Raw genomic sequence first — 20,806 nt, forward strand, 5'->3', positions numbered from 1 at the left:
AACAACTGTCTTTACACTGCTTCTTTTGAATGAACCTCCCACCTGTCAGCGCCTCTCCCCCCACCTGTGCACCGTGCACTCTGTGCTGGTCACCAAAGTACCAAAGCTGGGCAAAGCAAATCTCAAGGTCAGGAAAATACCGAATTGTCGGAGCGCTGCTTGTGCTGGTCGTTGCACCTCCACAAAAATACAGGCCCCATGTTGTTGATGATGGTAGTAGGAAGAGAACAGCAGTATGCAGGGTCTGGTTTGTGTCATACTTCTGTTTTCACTTTAGAGTCCTAGAGTTATAGGGCTATATCATAATTTCAGAGCCCCACTCTCCATTGTTGTTCATTTAGGAGGCTTGTTATTGATTTCCACAAAATGTCAAATATCAGTAAGATTTATAAGGTGTAAGCAGGCTGCAACAGTTTTTGATAATGTTGAAAATAAAACTCAACTTTTTATGACCACTGTCTTTTAACTGATTTAAATGTGGAAAAGAGCAAAGGGATTTTGGAGGTTTTTCAAAGTCAGACATACTTGGATACCAAGGTGGTCCTGGTAGATCACCAGAATTTCGTATGACTTGACTTGTGACTTGCTTGACATATAGCAGGGATTCGACTTGACTTGCTTGATTCTCAACGCAGTAACTTGGGACTTGCATGAGACTTGAAGGTTAAGACTTGCTTGTGACTTGCATATATGCATATATGTGACCTCTGTTGTTTAATGCTGCAGTGTGCGTTGGTCAGCCAGTCTCATTTGTTAATGCTGATCACTGTTCCGCTCTGCTAACGTTAGTCTCTGAGTGATGGCATAGAAAGTATTCACAATACTTCACATTTTTCTCGCAAAGATAATTATTTGGTCATTAAATCAAAACATACATGCAACCATTGCCTTTTTTGAAGATGAACTACAAGATAACTTTAGTGTTTGTGCGCTGTAGATTGTCTGGATGCTGCACATCCCTCACAGTTGAGTTCCGCCTTTTTCATTCAGTCAACATCACATTATTGACTAACATTTAGAAAACTGATTTTTGACATTTGTGAACTGATTCAGAATCTTCCACGTCCGCATCATGATGCATCTTAGAATCAAGTAATTTCCACACAACAACTGTCTTTACACTATAGGCAGACCTAAGAATTGGTCCAGGACTAATTTAACACATACCTCTTCTCCAGTGAATGTTCTTCTCAGTGCTGCAGATTCATGCAATGATGCTGGGCCTGCCTCTGAAGGGGAAGGGGAAGAGCCCCAAGGAATCAACCAGCGATCATCAAGTGAAGATACCAGCTGGGCAGCAGACATCCCACCCCAACTTTCAGGCCAGTATGGTATTGCTCAACTTAATGATTCTACATTGATAAATGCTTTACGAAATGTTAGAGTACTAGAGGTTGTGGACCAAGGGCAGGGAAGTGATTTAATCTACCCTCATTTTGCCGTGAAGAAGGGTTAGGCAGTTATTAGTGCCCAAATCTTTCCACCCCACAGTGTTACAACTGGCCCATACACACCTGCTCGGGACACATTTAGGAGTAGAAAAGACAAAAGACAAAATTTTACAGTGGTTCTTTTGGGCAGACATTCACAAAGAAGTTAAAAATTATTGCTGAAGTTGTCCAGAATTCTAGCTTGCTGCCCCCCTGCCCTCATTTAGAAATCCCCTGATCCCAATCCCAATCACTGAGATCCCCTTTGGAAGGATTGAGTTGCGATATTGTGGGTCCCCTCCCCAAAAGTGCTCAGGGCCATCAGTACATTCTGGTCCTAGTAGACTATGCTACCCATTATCCCAAGGCTATATCCCTCAGAAAGGCTATGGCCCAGCATATTTCCAAAGAGCTGTTCCTCCCGTGCAGTAGAGTAGGTATTCCAAAAGAAATATTGACAGATCACGGGACCCCCTTCATGTCTTGTGTCATCAAGAGCCTGTGCTCCCTCCTAAGGATCAGAGAGTTCAAGCCAGAGGACTGAGTTCTGGTACTAGTATCCACTGGTGAGTGTAAGTTTTTAGCCACTTGGCAGGGGCAATATGAAATCATTGAAAGAGTGAGAGAAGTACCGTAACTAAGATGTGTTCTTGGCCAAGCCAGGCACTACACATTTCACTGCACATTAAATTCACAGCAAGTCCGATAGGATAGTCAATCAGCAGCCCTATGGAGTACCGGAGGCCCATAAAGAAACAACTGGAGAAGAAATTAAAAAGATGCTTGAGCTTGGAGTTATTGAAGAGTCCCATAGTGCTTGGGCGAGCCCTATTGTGTTGTTCCCAAACCTGATATGTCACACTGAGTCTGCAAAGACTTTAGAAAACTAAACGAGGTGTCAAGAGTTCAACACTTACCCAATGCCACTTGTAGATGAACTGATAGACCATCTGGGAATGGCTCACTTCATCACAACCCTTGGCTTCACAAAGGGATACTGGCAAGTTCCACTCTCCCCAGCTTCCAGAGAGAAAACAGCTTTTGCAACAAGTGAAGGGCTTTTCCGGTACACCAAATTACCATTCGGTCTGCACAGAGCCTCTGCCACCATTCAGCAGCTGATGGACCAAGTCCTGGGGCCCCACAAAGAGTATGCAGCAGCCTATCTAGATGACATAGTGATATATATTACAGATAGAAAGTCATTTGCCATATACAGAAGGTACTGGATGCTCTTCATGCAGTCAGTCTCACAGCCAATCAGGCTAGCCTATAGCGAAACCAAGTACCTTGGATACACAAAAAAAACTCAGGATGCTAAACTAAAGAGACAGGTGAAATCTTTTGTGGACCTTGCAAACTACTATAGGTGCTTTGTTTCTAACTTTTCGGATCTTATCACCCCCTGACAGACCTGACAACTAAAGGCCTAAACGCACTGGAAGCGTTTTGAATTATATCCATTGTTTTCAATGGCCGCACATGCACTAGAAGCGTTATGACGCATGTCAAACTGCTTGATGCGCCTACTCCGACCTTGTTTCGATTTTTGGAGCGTCAAATGAGGACCCAGCGCCCAAAGCTGTTTTCTCTGCAGCTGAAAAAGAAAGAGATAGCGCAAGTCAGCTGAGCACCAGCGAGCGAGAGAGAGAGAGACAGCGCGGCGGTGGTCGAGCAAGGAGAGCGAGTGGTAGTGAGAACAAAACCTCTGAATGAGAGAAATAAAACATATTCTGATTATTTCATGGCAGTCACGTTTTAACACAAATAAATAACCATCAAACAGTCAACAAATGATTTATTGTGGACACAGATGCTCTTAGTTTCATTTTCCTCCTCTGCATTTCTCCTTTTCATTCATTACATCTATATAGCGGTTAATGCAAGGACAAAATGTCAAATTTGTGTTGGTTCTGTGGTGTTGGAATTTCAGATCTGACGCTTGCAGTGCGCCATAGGAGCATAAATTGACACGTATCAGTTATCGCTCCTAGTGCGTTTAGGCCTTAAGAGACAGCCCCGAATGGTGAAATGGACACAGACAGCAGATGAGGCCTTTACCATCATGAAGAAGGCCTTGTGTTCCTGCCCAGTTCTGGTAGTCCCAGACTTCAACAAGGAGTCTCTTGTTCAGCCTCGGAGGTGGGTCTCAGGGCAGGACTCTCCCAGGTACAGAAGGGGGAGGAGCACCCCATCCCCTACTGTAGCAGAAAGCTATTGCCCCATGAGAAATGATACTGTACACTAGAGGAAGAATGTCTGGCAGTTAAGTAAGCCCGTGAAACCCTTTGCTATTATGTCATTGGGTGTAAATTCACACTGCTCACAGACCATACACCTTTGCAGTGGATGTCAAGAAATAAAGAAACAAACAGTCGAGTAACAAGGTGATCTCTCAGCCTCCAAGCCTTTAACTTCTCTGTTGTTCACAGGGCAGGTCAGAAACATGGATATGCAGATGACCTTTTGTAAAGAGATGTCCTGTGGGCCTCTTTTACCTGTCTGGAGGCCTCAAGCTGGGGGGTGGGAGGGATGTGATATCAAGAGAGGTAGTGTCATAGAGACATTCCCTCCCAGTGGCTGCAACAAGGACTACAACCCATCATGGCGTCCATTAAAAGACTACAAAACCGATAGTCAGCAGGGCAGTCAGGACAATGGTTGCCGCCCAGCTGAATTATATAAGCTGATTGCTTTAGTAAGTGAGAAAAGAGTGAAGGAAACGTGTATATTAATGAGAGAAAAAAGACCGGTTGTACAGAGAAGACAGGGCTTTCATTATGTTACCAGTAAGACAGCAAACTAGAATTTTGATTTAAATACCTCTTTTGATTTTGTTTATCTTCTGTCTACAAGAGGTAAGTTGACCTTTTACGACAAGACTGAATTTAAGTTGGAAAACAACGCCTCGCTGTCTTCATTTCCTGCACCCATGCCTCAAAAGCTCCAAGAGAAAAGCTCCTAACCTCTCAAGACATCACACTCTGTACGTTACTCTGTGTCGTGATTTAAATCACAGTGTAAGGTATGAAGGACTGTTACAATACCTGTTGCTGTTTTTTGTAATGTGGGATGAACACAACACCTGAATATGCAGGAGCTTGACAATGGAACAAATGACATGACAATAACACATTATGTCTTGTGGGAATCAGTTTTAATGTAAGCAAGCTAGGCTAACTGGCTTTCACTTTCTAAGTGGAATATAAAAATAACAGCACAGTGTTATGTTGAATTTTTTAAAGGCACAGAGAATTTCTAATAGTTGACATTCAACGCTGTGTGGGCTTGTGCCAATGTTCCTTCATCAATGCCCTCAGCAGTAGAGCTAAGCAATACATCGTCTCTGTCACTAGATACCATGGTTGTGTATTTTTCTACTTTTACAACAGCACATATGCAGAGGAAACATGACAGCAGGACTATTAGGTCTTCCTGTTTTTAGATGATTTTTTTCTGTGCGCTACCAAATTCCACATTATATATGCTGATTTGTAAAAAGGATGGTGTATTATACAGTATCTGGCTGTGAGAAAAAGAGAGAAAAGAGAAAGAGAAAAGAGAGCAAAATAAGACCGTGCAAAGGAGAAACAAAAAAAACAAATCAAAGAGGAAAAAACACATGAGAACAACTGGGGTGAAAGATCAAGGTGACACAGTTTCAAGGAAGTGATTGACAAGCAGAAAGCAGGGTGAGAAAGAGAGATGCACACATCTTCCTGTCTATGTGTTTTTGTCTCCGCTCATCACTAACCTCAGCTGTCAGACACACAAAATTTACAAGCATATACAGGGGGAACACACACACACACAAGCACACACAGTGCTTCAACACACACAAATCTTGCCAAGAAGATGAATAGACTCATCACTTGTTAGGACAATGCACTGACTTCCATTAATTGTAGACAGCCTAATCCAAACCCTAAGCCAAATCTAAACCATAACCAATTCACGCCTAACCCTACTTTTGCCTCATTAAGACCAGGCTTTGGTCCCCATTAGAGCTGCCACAGTAAGGAAATTTTCCCACCGACAAATAAACTTGTGACAACACCGGTGTTACCAGTTACACCAGACATTTTACAAAATAAGATATTCGTCAATGACGCTTATCTGTAGAATGCTTACTTTGATCTTTAACATTAGATTTTTAGTTTAGATTTTCCCCTTATTTAAGAGTTAGTGGCAGCGGGCTTCAGGTTGCTGCTAGCGGGTCGTCCTCCGTGTATAGCCAGGCTGCGGTGCACACAGACGGGGATGAGCCAAAGGACGACCGCCGCTTAGAACCAGAACCGGAGCAACTCGCCTGCCATCGAGAGAGACACACTGAGAGCAAGCAGAGCAGGTAGAGAGTCGGAGAGTTGCTGCCGAAAACAAGCACCGAGACTCAGGGAGATATGAGAGCAGCTGCTTGCTAACAGCTAGCGTTACGTTTGTTTACAGCAGCAGGAGGGAGAACAGACATCTCACTCTGCTATTTTTTGCTGCAACTCTGCTGCTGCTGCTGCAGACACTCCTGGAGCAGACACTGTCAGTTTATAATCGTAGCTGTCGTCCGATAACACACTTGATACTTTACAAGTTTTTTTCTTTGATGAACGTGGGCGCTGTTACGTGAAAACGAAATAAATGGGTTTGTTTCAATAGAAAAAAGAAAAACTATGTTATGGGCTGTGTACAAGTAATGTAATCGGTGTATGTCCCAACACCGGTAACATCGATCACCGTGGCAAGCCTAGTCCCCATGAGGACATTGGTCCTGACAAGGTCGGTGTTTATACTGGAAAAGGCCCCAAAGAGGTAACAAGAACACACACACACACACACAATGGATACATCAGAAGAGTCAAGAGGCATCTGGGTTTTGTCAGAAATACCGTACACGCAAGACAGAAAGATAGAAAGAAAGACAGAAAGATAGATAGATTAAAGCACACAACTGGACTAACCCAAGGGTTTAATAAGGGCTGATAAATGACAGTCATGCAATAAGTTTCACTTGTGTGTATGTGTGTTTCTCATCACACCAAGCCTTCCTCTCTCAACCCACACAGATCCCCACCTCCTCTCCTCTCTCTTAGCCTTCACTTTCTGTCCTTACTCAACCCTGTAACTAATGACTCTGGAGGAGGCATTGCAGCACCTGCTGCAGACAAACACACACCCACCCACGCACACACACCTAAACACATACAGAGAGTCAGGGGGGCTAGGGTGAAGTGGGCTGTGGAGGGGGGGGGGGTGTCAAGATGAAGAGAACAAACTAGGCCAAAAAAGAGGGAAGAGGGAGAGTTAAAGAAGAGAAAGAGAGACAGACAAGGGGAAAGAAAGGCAGGAGGTGCCAAGGACAAAGTGGACGGGGGAAGAATAAATGGAGAGAAGAAGGGAGGGAGGTGTGAAGTGTCACTGCCAGTGGTACCATCTCTCTAATTAGCATAGTGACCTTGGTCCTCTGTAACTGTTATTGTACACAAACACACACACGCACGCACACACAGTGCTCATATGCATATTAGTGAGTTTTTGTGTTTTCTTGGCAAAGTAGCACCCTGATATGAATTTTAAAGAAAAACAATATTTTTACATAGCTAAATGGTTTTGCCTCAAAGGATCAGTCTTTTGTGATGACTAGATTTCACATATATTTCACACACAGTGCATACACACAGTATTCATGGACACAGATAGAAAATAGAAAAAGAGGAGAAAATGAAACACATGTCCTCATCATACACCTGTGTGTGTGTGTGATCTCTGACTTAACATTAAAAAAATTGAACTAGAAAGATTACTGTAAAAATATAACATGTAAGTAAATCGAGGGACAGTATTGAAATAGTCTATGTAACAGACAGCTTTTAAGGTAAGGATTGCTTAAAGTGATGTAAAGTGATTCAACGTATGGATGTACATACAGAGAGAAAGTGAGAATGGAGACAGAAAAATCAACTGTGATTGAGCAGGCAAGAGAGAGGGGGAGTACAGCTGTCGCAGTAATCATCTTTCAGGTCAACAGTAATTACCAAGAAGACTGAGGAAGTGAGTGGAAGACACACAACACAGACACAGTTTCTTCTCTCTTCACATCTTAGCTTGCTGTATTTTCCTCTTGTCTCATTTATTTTGCAACCAAAACATGCACCTATCACAAAGAAGATGTCAGTGCAAGCTGCAGGATTTAATGGATAAGGGTTTTTTCACTGTGAATAAAATTATACACACACACCAACGGTCTAATCTTGCTTCAACTGCACTCTAATTAATCCATGAGTAATGTCAGGAAGTTACTCTAATCATGGTTAACTTTGAGGTTAGCAGTTGGATTTTAAAACTACTTGCATTATAAGATATAAAGCTGCTTCATATTCTACCATGGGTATTTTAAGATATTTTAAATTACTTGCCATGAGTTTAGCCTCTCAGGCAGCACGTACCACCCACATCCTTCACATGTTCTTTTTTTCTGGTTCAGTGGATTAATTGACCACCAATAGGCATATAATCCTGTCATATGTGGTTCTAAAGGCACTAACAGAAACATATATATGGAATATACAGAATACATTTACCAGTGTATTATTACTTATTGTCACACTCACTTATTATTAACAACAATAAGCACATCTTGTGGGTGACATTAATTACAGGCAAATGAGGATTACAATTCTCTCCACTACAGTGACCTCAAACCAAAGGGCAGGATAAACTATATCTCAGAATCTCAAATACAGTAAATGTACACAGCACACATCAGCCTCCTGACATAATTAAGCTAATAACAATCTGCGACATTGATAGATGGTATAAAGAACTAACCATGTGGGTCACACCACATGTGGGAATGGCAATTAAGACGCGCCATAAACAAGGGAAACACTCAACACAATTACCTCTAAACATCTCTCACACATTCTGTTGTACATCTATGTGCATTCATATCATTGGTGAATCTGCTTATTCAAGCTCTCCAGTCAGGATGGACAGCATTGGCTCTTTCCTTAAATGTCCTGTCATGTTTAAATAAAGCCATAAGGAACATTAACGTAACATATGGCATGTATCAGTATGTATCGGCGTGTTTTTCTTTGGGCTCACATATTTGAATTTAAGTTTTAAGTCTCTGTGTACACATGCTGTCCACTCTCCCTCCCTTAACACATATTCTAAGTCCCTTTACTCACAAGATTTTAGTGAACTCATAATTTGTTACTCAGTTTTAGATAATATCACCCCCTTTGTCAGAATGATATAAAAACGCCGGTGTTAACTCTGCTCTGTGAATGAAAGATAATATTTCTTTTTGTTTTTTAAATCTACCTCCACCTGATAGAGCTTTAATTCATATATAATGTTCAGATTAAGGACGTAGGAGTGAAATATTCTTCACCGTTTATTTTTACCAATAAAGACAATCACAGATGTATATTTGAAACCAACCATTTAATAGAATTGTTTTCCCTGCTACACTTGACTGAACACAGTTCATTTCTTATTGTTGTCAGTAAGGTTAAGGATATCAGACCCATGACAGCTACACATTTCCACCGCGAGGCTTGATAATTAGGCGGTCTCTCCTCAAAACCAGTCCATCAGATGAACACCTCCAAGACAGACAACTGTCACTAATGTCTAATCATAACACATTCAATCAATCCTTGAATAAAACACTTAACCATGCAGACCACACTATCTTTAGTTTGCCATAAAACATACAGTTAACTCATATTTCTCAAGTTTAAGTACCATGATTTTGAATCTTTAAAGGTGAGCACATGGCATGTTTGCCCTCTTATCTCATAAGGTTGTTCATGTATACATTATGTTCGACCCAGCATTTAAGTCCAACAATAGTCTCAGTAGTGATGTTCAATGTCAGATCAGTCTTCAAATCTTTCTCCAAGCCTCTTCTCCACACCAAAATAATCAATATTCATCTCTTTCAGACATCTCATCTCTTTTTCACAAAAGCTAATCACCTCTTTCTTCTCTCTCTACAGCCACCTCAATGCTCTCTTTGATGGAAAAGCTCTTAACTCTCTTGCAGATCAGAACTTAAAAAAAAAGTTTCTGTCCCAGCTGACCTCCAAAAATCAGTGTACTCTGAGGAAGATGTGTGAGTTTTCACCTCGACAAATTTGTCTCTGTCAGTCTAATGGGTACTAAATGAGTTAAAACTAAGTGGTGATGACCACAGCTTGAGGCTGAAGCCAATGCAGAAGTACTTTAAAGTGTAATGCCACCGATGGCCACTAGGTGCTGGCTCCAAAAAGTCCCTGGCTCCGATTAAATCCTGTTCATGAAGCCTCAACTTCTCTCTTGAAATAGTGAGTCAATCACTTTTTTAAATAAGTCATTATGGTCTCAATCGTTAAATTCAGGCCCTCTAATAAGTGTGCTAGTGATCATTTTGGAAATTATTGCTCCGTTGACAAGATTAGAAGACTGTAGCCTTTGATGTCTGCCATGTGGGTGTTGACTGACAGCTGTGATTGACAGTTGGCTTACCTGTTGCTCTCTCCGGCTTCAGGACTCATACTGAGTGAGACTGTTGTCACAATATGTCAGTAAATTTAAGTTTAATTGATTATGATACATACTGTGTAAGTTAGCTAATGTTGGCCCAAGTGTGCAGCGCTTGGTGATCCCAGTAAGCTAGCTACGCTACAGTCCGAGGTAGCGGGGTGTGTGTCCAAGAGCATGAAAGGCAACACCCTACACTCCTTATTTGGAAGGTCCTGGCTCCAAATGGAAAAGATGGTGCTAACTATAAGTTGCAACTCTGGGCTTCAAACCGGCTCCAATGCAAACCAATGAGTGATGTCACACCTCGCTGCGTCCATGTTTATATACAGTGTTAAAACCAAGATTTTGTCAAACCCCAATTAAGTTGCTCATCTTACAAAATGTTAGAGCTCAAGCTGGAAATCCAACATCACTACACTCCGATTCTGAAAAGTTAGCTGGGACATTGGCAGCTCTGCTCATAATTAGTTCATGAAACAGTAAGAAGTCTGTGTAATTTCATTTGGAATTGACTCCTTGCCCTCCATTCAATCCCTCCGGATGAACTCAATCTCCAAGGAGTCGAGGGTTCTCCTCTCTTTAATAACAGCTAAACACATCAACACTGCTCTTCCAAATGCCCCCCCAAGCCGTTAGGAACAAAATAAGAGATGGAAGTCTAATGAAAAGTGGTTTAATAGAAGAGTAAGGCAAAGGTGGCTCTGAGGCTTGCTGCTGTTTAATTCAATGGGATGCTCCTGGTGCCTGAAGACTGGCCCATTTTAATTGCACTCCTCGCTCATTTATAAAAGGAACTATGCAGCGATACAGCTTTAATGAATCTGAAAGCAAGGCAGGCTATTCAATGTCTTTCTCCTTCACACATAGAGGGATAATGTGATTGTGCTGGTTAGGCCCAAATGTTTTGGAAAAGCATTGTTGCACACAACTCCCAGCTAGACATGAACACGCATCAAAGTAACCTGTATGCTCTCTTTGATAGAAGAGGCAGACGGGCGTAAGGGCGATTTGCTGCTACTGTATAATGATGTGATGCATGATAATATATGCATGCAAATTTGATTGAACACTCACACTCTCTCTTTCTTGTGCTCTTTCCACAACACACATACTCTCATATGCACACACACATGTCTACAATTACAAGCACAAACAGGAAAGATTATTAGCATTACAGAAGAAAATAGTGAATAAATATGGGGGGAACACATAAAACAGAAAAAAGAAAGATTTAAAGAAGAAAATAAAGAATGCGGGATCGGAGGGAGCCATCTGCTCTGTTCTTTCTCCCATCTTTTCACAGGTTTGATCAATAAGCTCATCATGGCCATAGCCATTAATCTATAACTCTATCATGGACTCAATCAATAATCTCATCATTGACTTCATCAAAGCTGTATCTATCAGTCTCACATCAATCAATGTAACAGTATAACTGACATACAGTAAATCCAATGATCGTTATTATTATGATCACACTACTGTTGCCACTGTTATCATTATCATCACACCTTCACAGCCTTCATCATCGCCACCAACCCAGTTTTACTTCGAGGTTTACAGACAGGGTCTACCTAGACTGTAGCATCACAAGAAAAGCCAAACACCTCAATGACCACAAGTAAAGCAGAGCAGAGAGTGAAGGGCGGGGTAAAGCTTACCTTCGCCATCTGTGCCTGGACTCCACTGGCTTTGAGCGAAGCCACAGCCTTCTGGGCAGCTGCAGGGCTGTCAAAGTCCACAAAGCCGTAGCCTATATCAACATACATAGATGACAGAGGTAGCACATAAGACGAAGAAGATGATGAGGAGGAGGATGAAGAGAATATGATGAAAAACAAAACAGAGAAAATAGAATATCAGTTAATGTTGTTCTGAATATTGCTGAGCAAGAGCAGCCAGTGTTAATTTCTGTCAAAGATCCAAGCCTGAGTTTTATTTTCAGTACTGCATAAATACAATAAGTGTGTCATAAGTCAGATCACGTATTCAATGAAAGCTGCTAGTCCCCGCCATTAAATGGGTTTTAGCACAGAACATCAACAGAATTGGTGTCATAACAGTAACTCTTATCTTGTTTATGATCTAAGAGATCGTCTAATGTCTGCACAAGTTTTTGTGCATTATAGCTCTTTTTAATGGAACTACGTCAATGTTTTGTAATGACTAATGTCTTGCACTGCACTTCATCATGGTACTGCTACAAAGCATAAAGGCTTGATCACCATTCATTCTCTGTAAATGCATGTTATATACCATGTGTATACTGACTTAATGCAGACAGAGTGTTATGTTTTATATGTAAAATCTACCGCCTTCCTATTGTCTGACATTTAATATCCCACTGCATTGCATGTGAGGTCATTTTGTCTCTGTGTTATAATGTCAGTACATACGATGTTCCTATAGTAGTAGTTAGTATTGTCTGCCTCTGCAAGAGAAATTCGCTGCATTTAATTCTGTGATTTAACGGATTCAAAGTCAAAGAAAACAACCTCCAGTCAGTTTTATTGCTACTGTATTAGGTCTACATCATTTTGTGTGTCTGTGCACAGTGTTCTGTCAAAGTGTTGAAGCTCTGGGGATCTAGGTTGGGCCCTACAAGGAAGCACTGAGGGACAAAAGGTCTGAACACACACATTTCAATCTTTACTTTCAGAAATACGCCCTGTTTTACTGGGTCAGATGGGTGGAGCTGGAAAAGGATGTCAAATGGAGAGAAAAGTGCAAAAAAGACATAGCCAGTCTACAGTGTGAATGACAGCTTTTGTGCAAGGGTGTGTGGTGTGTATGTGAACTAAACTGAGACACCGCTTGTGTGAGAATAGTTTGACTGTGTTTGTAAAAGAGAATAATAAAAGAGAGATATTGATACGCAGGCATTAAGCCACAGAGAGAAAAATATTCGGAAAGCACAACAGCTTTGAAATTCCAGCTGTAGTTTTGAGTGGGCTGTGTGTTAACACAATTAAATGATCCACATTTCAAAAGCCTCACTCATTACAATCCTAAATGTAAACATGCTAAGAATGAGGGAATACACTCTCTCTCTCTACCACACACACACACACACACACACATATTCACGCACCCTCTCTCGTCATTTCTAACATCTGTTCTTGTCTGTCTTTTCCAGAATTTGGAGGCATTCTCTGTTTTGCTGATAAGCAGATGATGTTTTATTGTTCAAAGGCAGCAAGCTGCTTTCACAGCAAGATCTGCCCTGCACACACAAATATTTATACTGTTGCTAATGAGAAACCCATAATTTAGCCAAAATAGGATAACACAAATACACATGCAAGTTCTCACTGTAGTACGTACACATATATTGCGTGCACATAAGCCACTGTAACAAACACAGATCCAAACAAGCGTGGATACACAGATATGCACAGAAAACAGATTCATAAATAAATGCAAGCATGCATGCACATACACAAGCATTCATAGTTTTTTTGTATTTTATCTCTATTTATGTAATTAGGGCCACACCAAAACCGTCAAACTAATTAAGAATGCACAGACATACAGTATTCATCAGTAGCCTGGAGATGCTTTCATTTCATTCCAGAAAATTTTGAAAAGTTCCATATCTATTGTATGTCAATGGTATCAAACAACACACTTAAACTAATGGGTGTTTGTTTAACCACATTTTGGACAGGATTCCAGTGTTCTTAGACCATTAATCACCACTTGTCTGAAACCGAAGCCTCTTGTTTGATGGTAGATTCAGTATTATCTTCAATACAAATAGTTGTAAAGCAGCAGTATTGTATATGTAAAGCTCACACTTAAAGGACAAAAAATGTGGCAAGTTAAAAATAATGAGCTTCATGAGTTGTCTCTAGACAAAAATATCATGTTTACTGTACCAGAGCATACAGCTTCTAGACAGTACTGTTAAACCATCAAATGGTAACACTTTATAATAAAGGCACATTAATTAACATTACTTAATGAAGTAAGCATTAACTAACAGTTAATTAACAGTTAACTAATGTGTCATTTACGAATGGTGTTCATGTTAACTAAGGTATTAATTTATACACTATTTAATAGTTTATAAAGATGCTATTAACATTAGTTAATACAGTAAATAACAATTACTTCCCCAATGCAATATAGACAAAGTTGTACCATATGTTCAATAGGGTTCTGTGTTTTTGATTTCTATGATGGTGTAACCCAATTAAAAGTATCTGAGCACTAAAGGGTTAATTCCTTGCAGGTCAGGTTATTTTGACCCTCAGTGCATCCTGTCAGCTCACCCAGTGAGAGAGCACGCCTCTGTTAGCGTCAGATTCCACTGATTGAGAGAGAAAGGGAAGCGTGTGGAACTGCAGAGCTAAAAACTCTGGTTGATAAGAAAGCACAAGTGCAGAAACGAGTTATAGATCTCAATATCAGTCTTGTTTCTTGAAGTTTTAGAATTGCTTTGCTAACTTAAGACAATATGAGCAATTCAGTTAATCTGTGTGAAATTAAGGTAAAACCAATCAGAGTATTTTGAACAGTATTTTGAACAGTACTACAAAGTATTTTGGATGCATACAGTGTGTCCAAATGTATTTTTATTGGTTGTATTCATGATATGTTGATTGTAGTTATGCTAGTTTAATTCTTTCAAAGTTATTCTGTTCAGGGATTATAATTTTATATTAGATGAGAGATGTGGGAAATGTATTTCATTTATATGAGCAATGCATTGCTTTACTGATACTAGATGAAGTTAATTTTTGGTGGAATACGATAAAATTATAAGAAAAATCCCTCGACAATAGGGTTGTGAAATTGAGTTTTGAGGAAGTAGATGAGATCTCATTTGAAAGTAGGCTGCATGATGATTTTTCTGATTTATTCTGTACTATACATGCAGATTGGTTTTTGATGACCCTGGACATGTAGCTTGATGCTAACTCTTTGCTGGAACATGATAGCAGGCCAGGCCCAGTGGTGAAACATCTGGAGGGAAACCTGGAAGCAGTTTCAGATTCCATTCTAAGGGACTGACACAACGGATTTGCAGAAAATTGCCAGATAAGGAATGATCATCAACAATTTATCCTACCCAGATAGAGAGACATTAAGAAAAAAAGAGACACTAAGGACATTTTTGTTTGGTTACAAAAGCTCTTTTCATTGTGGGTTTTTTCAATTTTGTAAACTGTAAGAGAAATGTTGAATGCACTGTAATAAACCTGCCAACTGTTTTGTTAACCACTCAATCTTTTTATATTGACTCCTCAGAGTCCAGGTAAACAAAGTAGCATCATAGCCTAAGTTGAATACAAGTGCTACAGTAGGGAGTTGTCTCTTTGAACCCAGTTTCTATTAAGTGTATAATAGTTATAAATTTACATGGAAAAAACAATTAGCTTGTGCTGGTGTAGCTTTGTGTTGGTACATATTGTTACATTGTATTGTTGTACAGTTTATTTTAAGATCCTTACATCACAAACACGCTTTTTTTGTACAGTGTAGCTACCATGTCATTAAGCATTACTTTCTTTAAAGGTTCTCCTGTTTCAACGTATTTATTCAATAAAATGTTGTATCTTAGTTAGTAACACTATGGAACATATAGTGCAAGTTTGTCTATATTTCATGGGAAAGGAAACCATCCATTTTGATAAAAGGATGTGGTAAAGACTTTGTATTACCATGGGATTAAACATTGCTTTCTTTTACAGGACGGTTTCTTTCAATTTATTTACTTTGTAAATTGTAATGTCTTAATAATGTTGCAGAACATATATGGTAACGCTAAAATTGTTAAATTTTCTAAATAAAATAATTACATTTTCTGTTAACATGTAGCATAAAGTTTTCATCTTTTTTAAATTTGGAATGAATGATGTTGATAACATATGGTTGTCATGATGAATTCATTTCCAGTTGGACGTATTTATACTAATGTATAATAGCTGTGTGATTGTTTCAAATTTACAAGGGTCACAAAGAGCATTAATACATGGTTAATTATGGTTAAGTAATGTTTTCTCAGTATTCTTATGGATTTATGAAGTGTAACTGAAAGGGAAACTTGAGGATTTATAAACCTGGACCCTATTTTCCCATCATTTAAGGTCTAAGTGACTAATGCGGGCAACAATTTTTGAAATTAGTCCAGCACTGAGTGATAGCACTTCAGTCGGTAGCCACGAAATGGACTGTTGTGTAATCATATGGGGCAATTGCGTACTGTCAATGTGCGACCATTCAAAGTGCTTGTTTTTTCCACTGACAGGCTCAGATTGTTAATATAAGTGTCTGACAATGAAAGTAACGTTAAACACAGGAACTAGCTGCTTGTAGCAGCATTATGGCTAACTGCAAAGGGATCTATATCTGGAACAGCTTGCTGGCTAAACTAACTTCCCTGTACATATTCATCCATGCACGCTGGTTTGTTTACATGTATTGAGGCTGACTTTCACCACGGTAAGACTGTAAGGAAACTAAAAAAAACTATGCAATGACGGATTATCCCATGGACTAGCCGCCTGTAGCAGCATTATGGCTAACTGCAAAGGGATCTATATCCGGGGCAGCCTGTATGTTAGTTTGTTTACATCTGAGGTTGTGAATATCTAAGCATCTGTTCATGCTTGAGAAGTAACATTAGTCACTCAGTTATGTGTTGAAATTGTTTTTCTTAGAAAAAAAACAAACCAAGTGTAATGACAGCTTATCCTGTGGAAATGAAAGAGGAAAAATGAAGAATGGAGGCAAAAGGCAATAGGTCCGTCAGGAAAGACAACATACAGTAATGGTTACCTCAGAGAAACTGCTGGTTTTCCTGCAGTCACTGCTCTCCTGATGAGTGAAGAGGAAAACTTTTTCTGCAGAGTGGGACCTGTTGCTGCCAGACTCGGAAAATCTGGAAGTGTTCAGTAATCCCAGCTGTGTAACTACTACAAATGGATTTACAACGTTTATCAACATTGTTGTCCTGGAGACTGTTTCACCTCCACAAAATCAACTAGATGAAAAGAGCGAGGCTGGCTAGACCAAACATTCAGCTCCACACGGTAAGAAAAATATGATTTCAACACGTAACTGTGTGACTAACGTCACTTCTCTAGCATGTACAGATGCTTAGATATCCACAGCCTCAGAAGTAAACAAACCGACGTGCAGGCTGCCCCGGATATAGATCCCGTTGCAGTTAGCCATAATGCTGTCAGAGGTGGCTAGTCCATGGGATAATTCGTCATTGAACTTCATTGTTTTTTTAGTTTCCTTACAGTCTAACCATGGTGAAAGTCAGCCTCAATACATGTAAACAAACCGGTGTGTGTAGATGAATATGCACAGGGAGGTTAGTTTAGCTGGCAACCTGCCCCGGATATAGATCCCTTTGCAGTTACCCATAATGCTGCTACAGGCGGCTAGTTCCTGTGTTTGACGTTATTTTTGTAACAAACGATGCCAATCAGTGGCAAGAACAAGCACTTTTAGTGGATGTACTTCGACGTGCACAATTGCCCCGTCGGATTACATTACAGCCTGTTTCATGGCCGCCGGCTGAAGCACTCTCACTCAGTGCTGGACCAACTTCAAAAATGTTTGTCCTCATTAGTCACTTAGGCCTAAAATGATGGGATAGTAGGGTCCAACTTGAAAAATCTGTAAGTTTACCTTTAAGGGAGACATGTTTCAACTTTAACCTCTACATGAAGGCCATAGAGTGTGTCCACTAATCTCAACCTTTTACAAAAAATAAGTTATAAGTTGGATGATGGACAAGTAAGTGGACAATCATTACCCTTAAATTAACATTTATAAAAACAGTTTTCTCTTAAGTTAAAGACTTAGCTTTGAACTCCATGACATACATGTTCATTAACATCTTTATCATCCATTTATTAATATTAGTTAGAACCTTAATTAACATGTAAAACCTTAATACATGTTAACAAGAGACATTTGTTACATTTTTTTACTTAATGCTTGTTATTGTATTAATTAATTTAATGCTTATTACTATCAACTAATGTTAATAGCATCTTTATAAACTATTAAATAATGGGTTACACCATCATAGAAATCAAAAACACAGAACCCTATTGAACATATGGTACAACTTTGTCTATATTGCATTGGGGAAGTAATTGTTATTTACTGTATTAACTAATGTTAATAGCATCTTTATAAACTATTAAATAGTGTATAAATTAATACCTTAGTTAACATGAACACCATTAGTAAATGACACATTAGTTAACTGTTAATTAATTGTTAGTTAATGCTTATTACTGCATTAACTAATGTTAATTTATGCACCCTTATTGTAAAGTGTTACCCATCAAATTGACTCATTTGGAGTAGTTCATTTGCTAAATGGTTTATTTAACCACTTCCATTTCCTCCTGTGCAATAAGTAGGCATGAAATTTATTATAGATTATTATATTTCTGTGTTATGAGGGTAGCAGGAGGTGAATTCTATGATACAGCAGGACTGCATAAAAAATGTAAATTCACGTAATACTTACATTATTTAGATCCATCCAGAATGTAAAAATAAAAGTTTTCTGTTTTATTTTTTTGACAGAAGAATATTTAAGAGGCTATACTTAAAAAATAAACTTCATATTCTGCTGTTTCTGTTTGTGTGTGAGAGGCAGAAAGTATTGTAACATAACACAGGAATATTCAAAGCCCTGGACATAGTAAGTATCAACATGATTCTGACATGACATGATGATTTTATCCAATTTTAATTTTTTTATTTCTCTAAACAAAGGGAAAAAGCTTTGTTTGTGAGTTTACCGTTACAAGTGGTAATGCATTATTGGTCCTGTCTGTTACCATCAGAGAAAACTGTGAAGAGATTCTGTTGAATTAAAACACAGTGCTCTGATGTAACAGGTTGATGTGTTTACCACTATCAAACTAGAGACTAGAGACTTTCATATGTAATGTAACCAGGGGCCACTTCTTAGAGCTGCTCTGTTTACAGTGATTTACCAATCAACTCTTATATCAAGGCTTATATCAAGTGTGTCCTGAGTGTTAGCATACCAGAAAATTGAGTCCATGTCTCAGGAGTCTTCTGCGTAATCTCTAAATAAAATATTGAGTCGTTGTAGATGTTGGCGTGTAATCTAGCTTTGCACTGCACATTTTGGTTAGTCCTCGCATCAGAAGACGTCTGACAGTCCGTGTGTATTATGTGGTTTACACCAATCGCCAGACACCATGCACTCTTCCAGAGGCATGAATGATAGAGATATTTTATCTCCAAGTGCTCATCTCATTGACTAGTCTGGTGTGATGGAACATCAGCCTTGAAAAGAACGGCCATTTGCTTTTACTCTATTCATCACTCAAGGAGACATCTGTGTTTTCTGAAAATGTATTTTCCCCTCTATCCAGGGAGGTCAGAGGTCAAGTATAAGTGACAGAACACATCCCAGGAGCTGTTAGGGATTCATTGTCTTGCTCAAGGACACTTCAGCTTGGTGGAAGCTCATCGAGTCTATGAGCAGATGCCTGCCTTCCAAGCTGATGGACAGTTTCCCAAATCACTACGCCACTCTTCTGCCAACATATTTTTTTTTTTTTTGTAAATTTTCAAATAGCCTATAAACTACCTACCTTCTTTAGTTCTGGTGAAAACTCTCATCTCATGTGGATAAAAATGATAGCTCTTCTGGGTACACTGATAAGGATATTTCCAGAGAACGGAAGAATGAAAATATCTCTGAATTATATAATCCTTCTCATTTGTGCCCTGTCCCTCCCATCTGTGGCCTTATGATGACACAGAGATGAAAATTCATCTTGCTCAGTCAGGCCTGACAGATATTACACTCGTGAATGAAAAAAAAAAAAAAAAAAAAAACAGCAGCACACACACATAAATACACACACATATGAACACATAGACACAGATGGAAGCAAAGATAAACACACACACACATCCCGAGCTCCCATCTAATCTCCTGAGCCCCCAGAGTTCCTGGCCTTGGGCCATTAGAATGGGCTAAAAGAATACAAGGGGGGGGGGAAGACAAAGCAAAGGAGGAATGGGGGGAGGCAGAGAGTTAGGGGGAGAGAGAGAGAGTAAGAGTGAGATGAGCAAAGGGATAGAGAAGGAGGTGGAGTACAGGCAGGAGACATGGAGACGGTGAGAGGGAGGGCGCTTGTCTTTGGGAAATGGAAATCCTTTACAATCTAAAGTGGTTTCCTCTCCCTTCCTTCCTCCATCCTGTGCTCTGTGCCCTCTCCCTCCCCCAGAGCTCCCACACTGCTAACTAGAAAACTGTCAGTGTATTTAACATTGTGCCCGCTACAAAGCAGAGGACTTTACAAAGAAAATCTTTATATTTTTATGGGTAACAAAGCAAACGTTTTACTTCCTTTGTTGACTGAATTGACAATTAGTTTAATAGTAATTCTCAGGATAATGCACTACACCTTAATATATTTTTCACACATTATTCCAAAGAGAAAGTCAACTTTTCAGAAACAGAGGTAAGTTCACTGAACGGGGCTCGACAGGGTTTTAAGTGCTCTGGAATCAACACATTTCAGAACACGACAAAATCGTTTAGATGAAATAACAACAGGAAAATTGGGATCACAAGGTTTTCACATGACAACAGCAGTATGAAAACTGATCGAACATTATGCCTGCAAACTGCAAAGGAAGAAGATTTTATTTATTTACCTGTCTCTTTGTCTAGATCTCTTTCCTGTCTACAAAATCTTCCTGAAAAGAGGAGACTGTCTGCTAAATCATCAGTTTCAAAGGATCTCCTTCCTTTTCTGTCAGCCCCAGGTTATTTTTACCCCTTCCCTCCACCTCCCCATGCCTTCTCCCATCCATCCTTCCCT

The 20,806-nt window shown here is 39.6% G+C and overlaps 1 protein-coding gene across 7 annotated transcripts in view; it reads right to left on the bottom strand.

Moving 5' to 3' along the window:
* LOC121906267 (RNA-binding motif, single-stranded-interacting protein 3-like) overlaps window positions 1-20,806 on the bottom strand; it is a 192,345-nt gene that overhangs the window by 67,631 nt on the left and 103,908 nt on the right. For all 7 annotated transcript variants that reach the window (XM_042425030.1, XM_042425028.1, XM_042425029.1 and 4 more), the window contains one exon: window positions 11,618-11,709. In XM_042425030.1, coding sequence (XP_042280964.1) covers window positions 11,618-11,709 — 92 coding nt within the window. The remainder of the gene's footprint in view (window positions 1-11,617; window positions 11,710-20,806) is intronic.

The sequence above is a fragment of the Thunnus maccoyii genome, chromosome 10 (assembly GCF_910596095.1).
Source record: "Thunnus maccoyii chromosome 10, fThuMac1.1, whole genome shotgun sequence".
In the NCBI taxonomy this organism is placed as follows: domain Eukaryota; kingdom Metazoa; phylum Chordata; class Actinopteri; order Scombriformes; family Scombridae; genus Thunnus; species Thunnus maccoyii.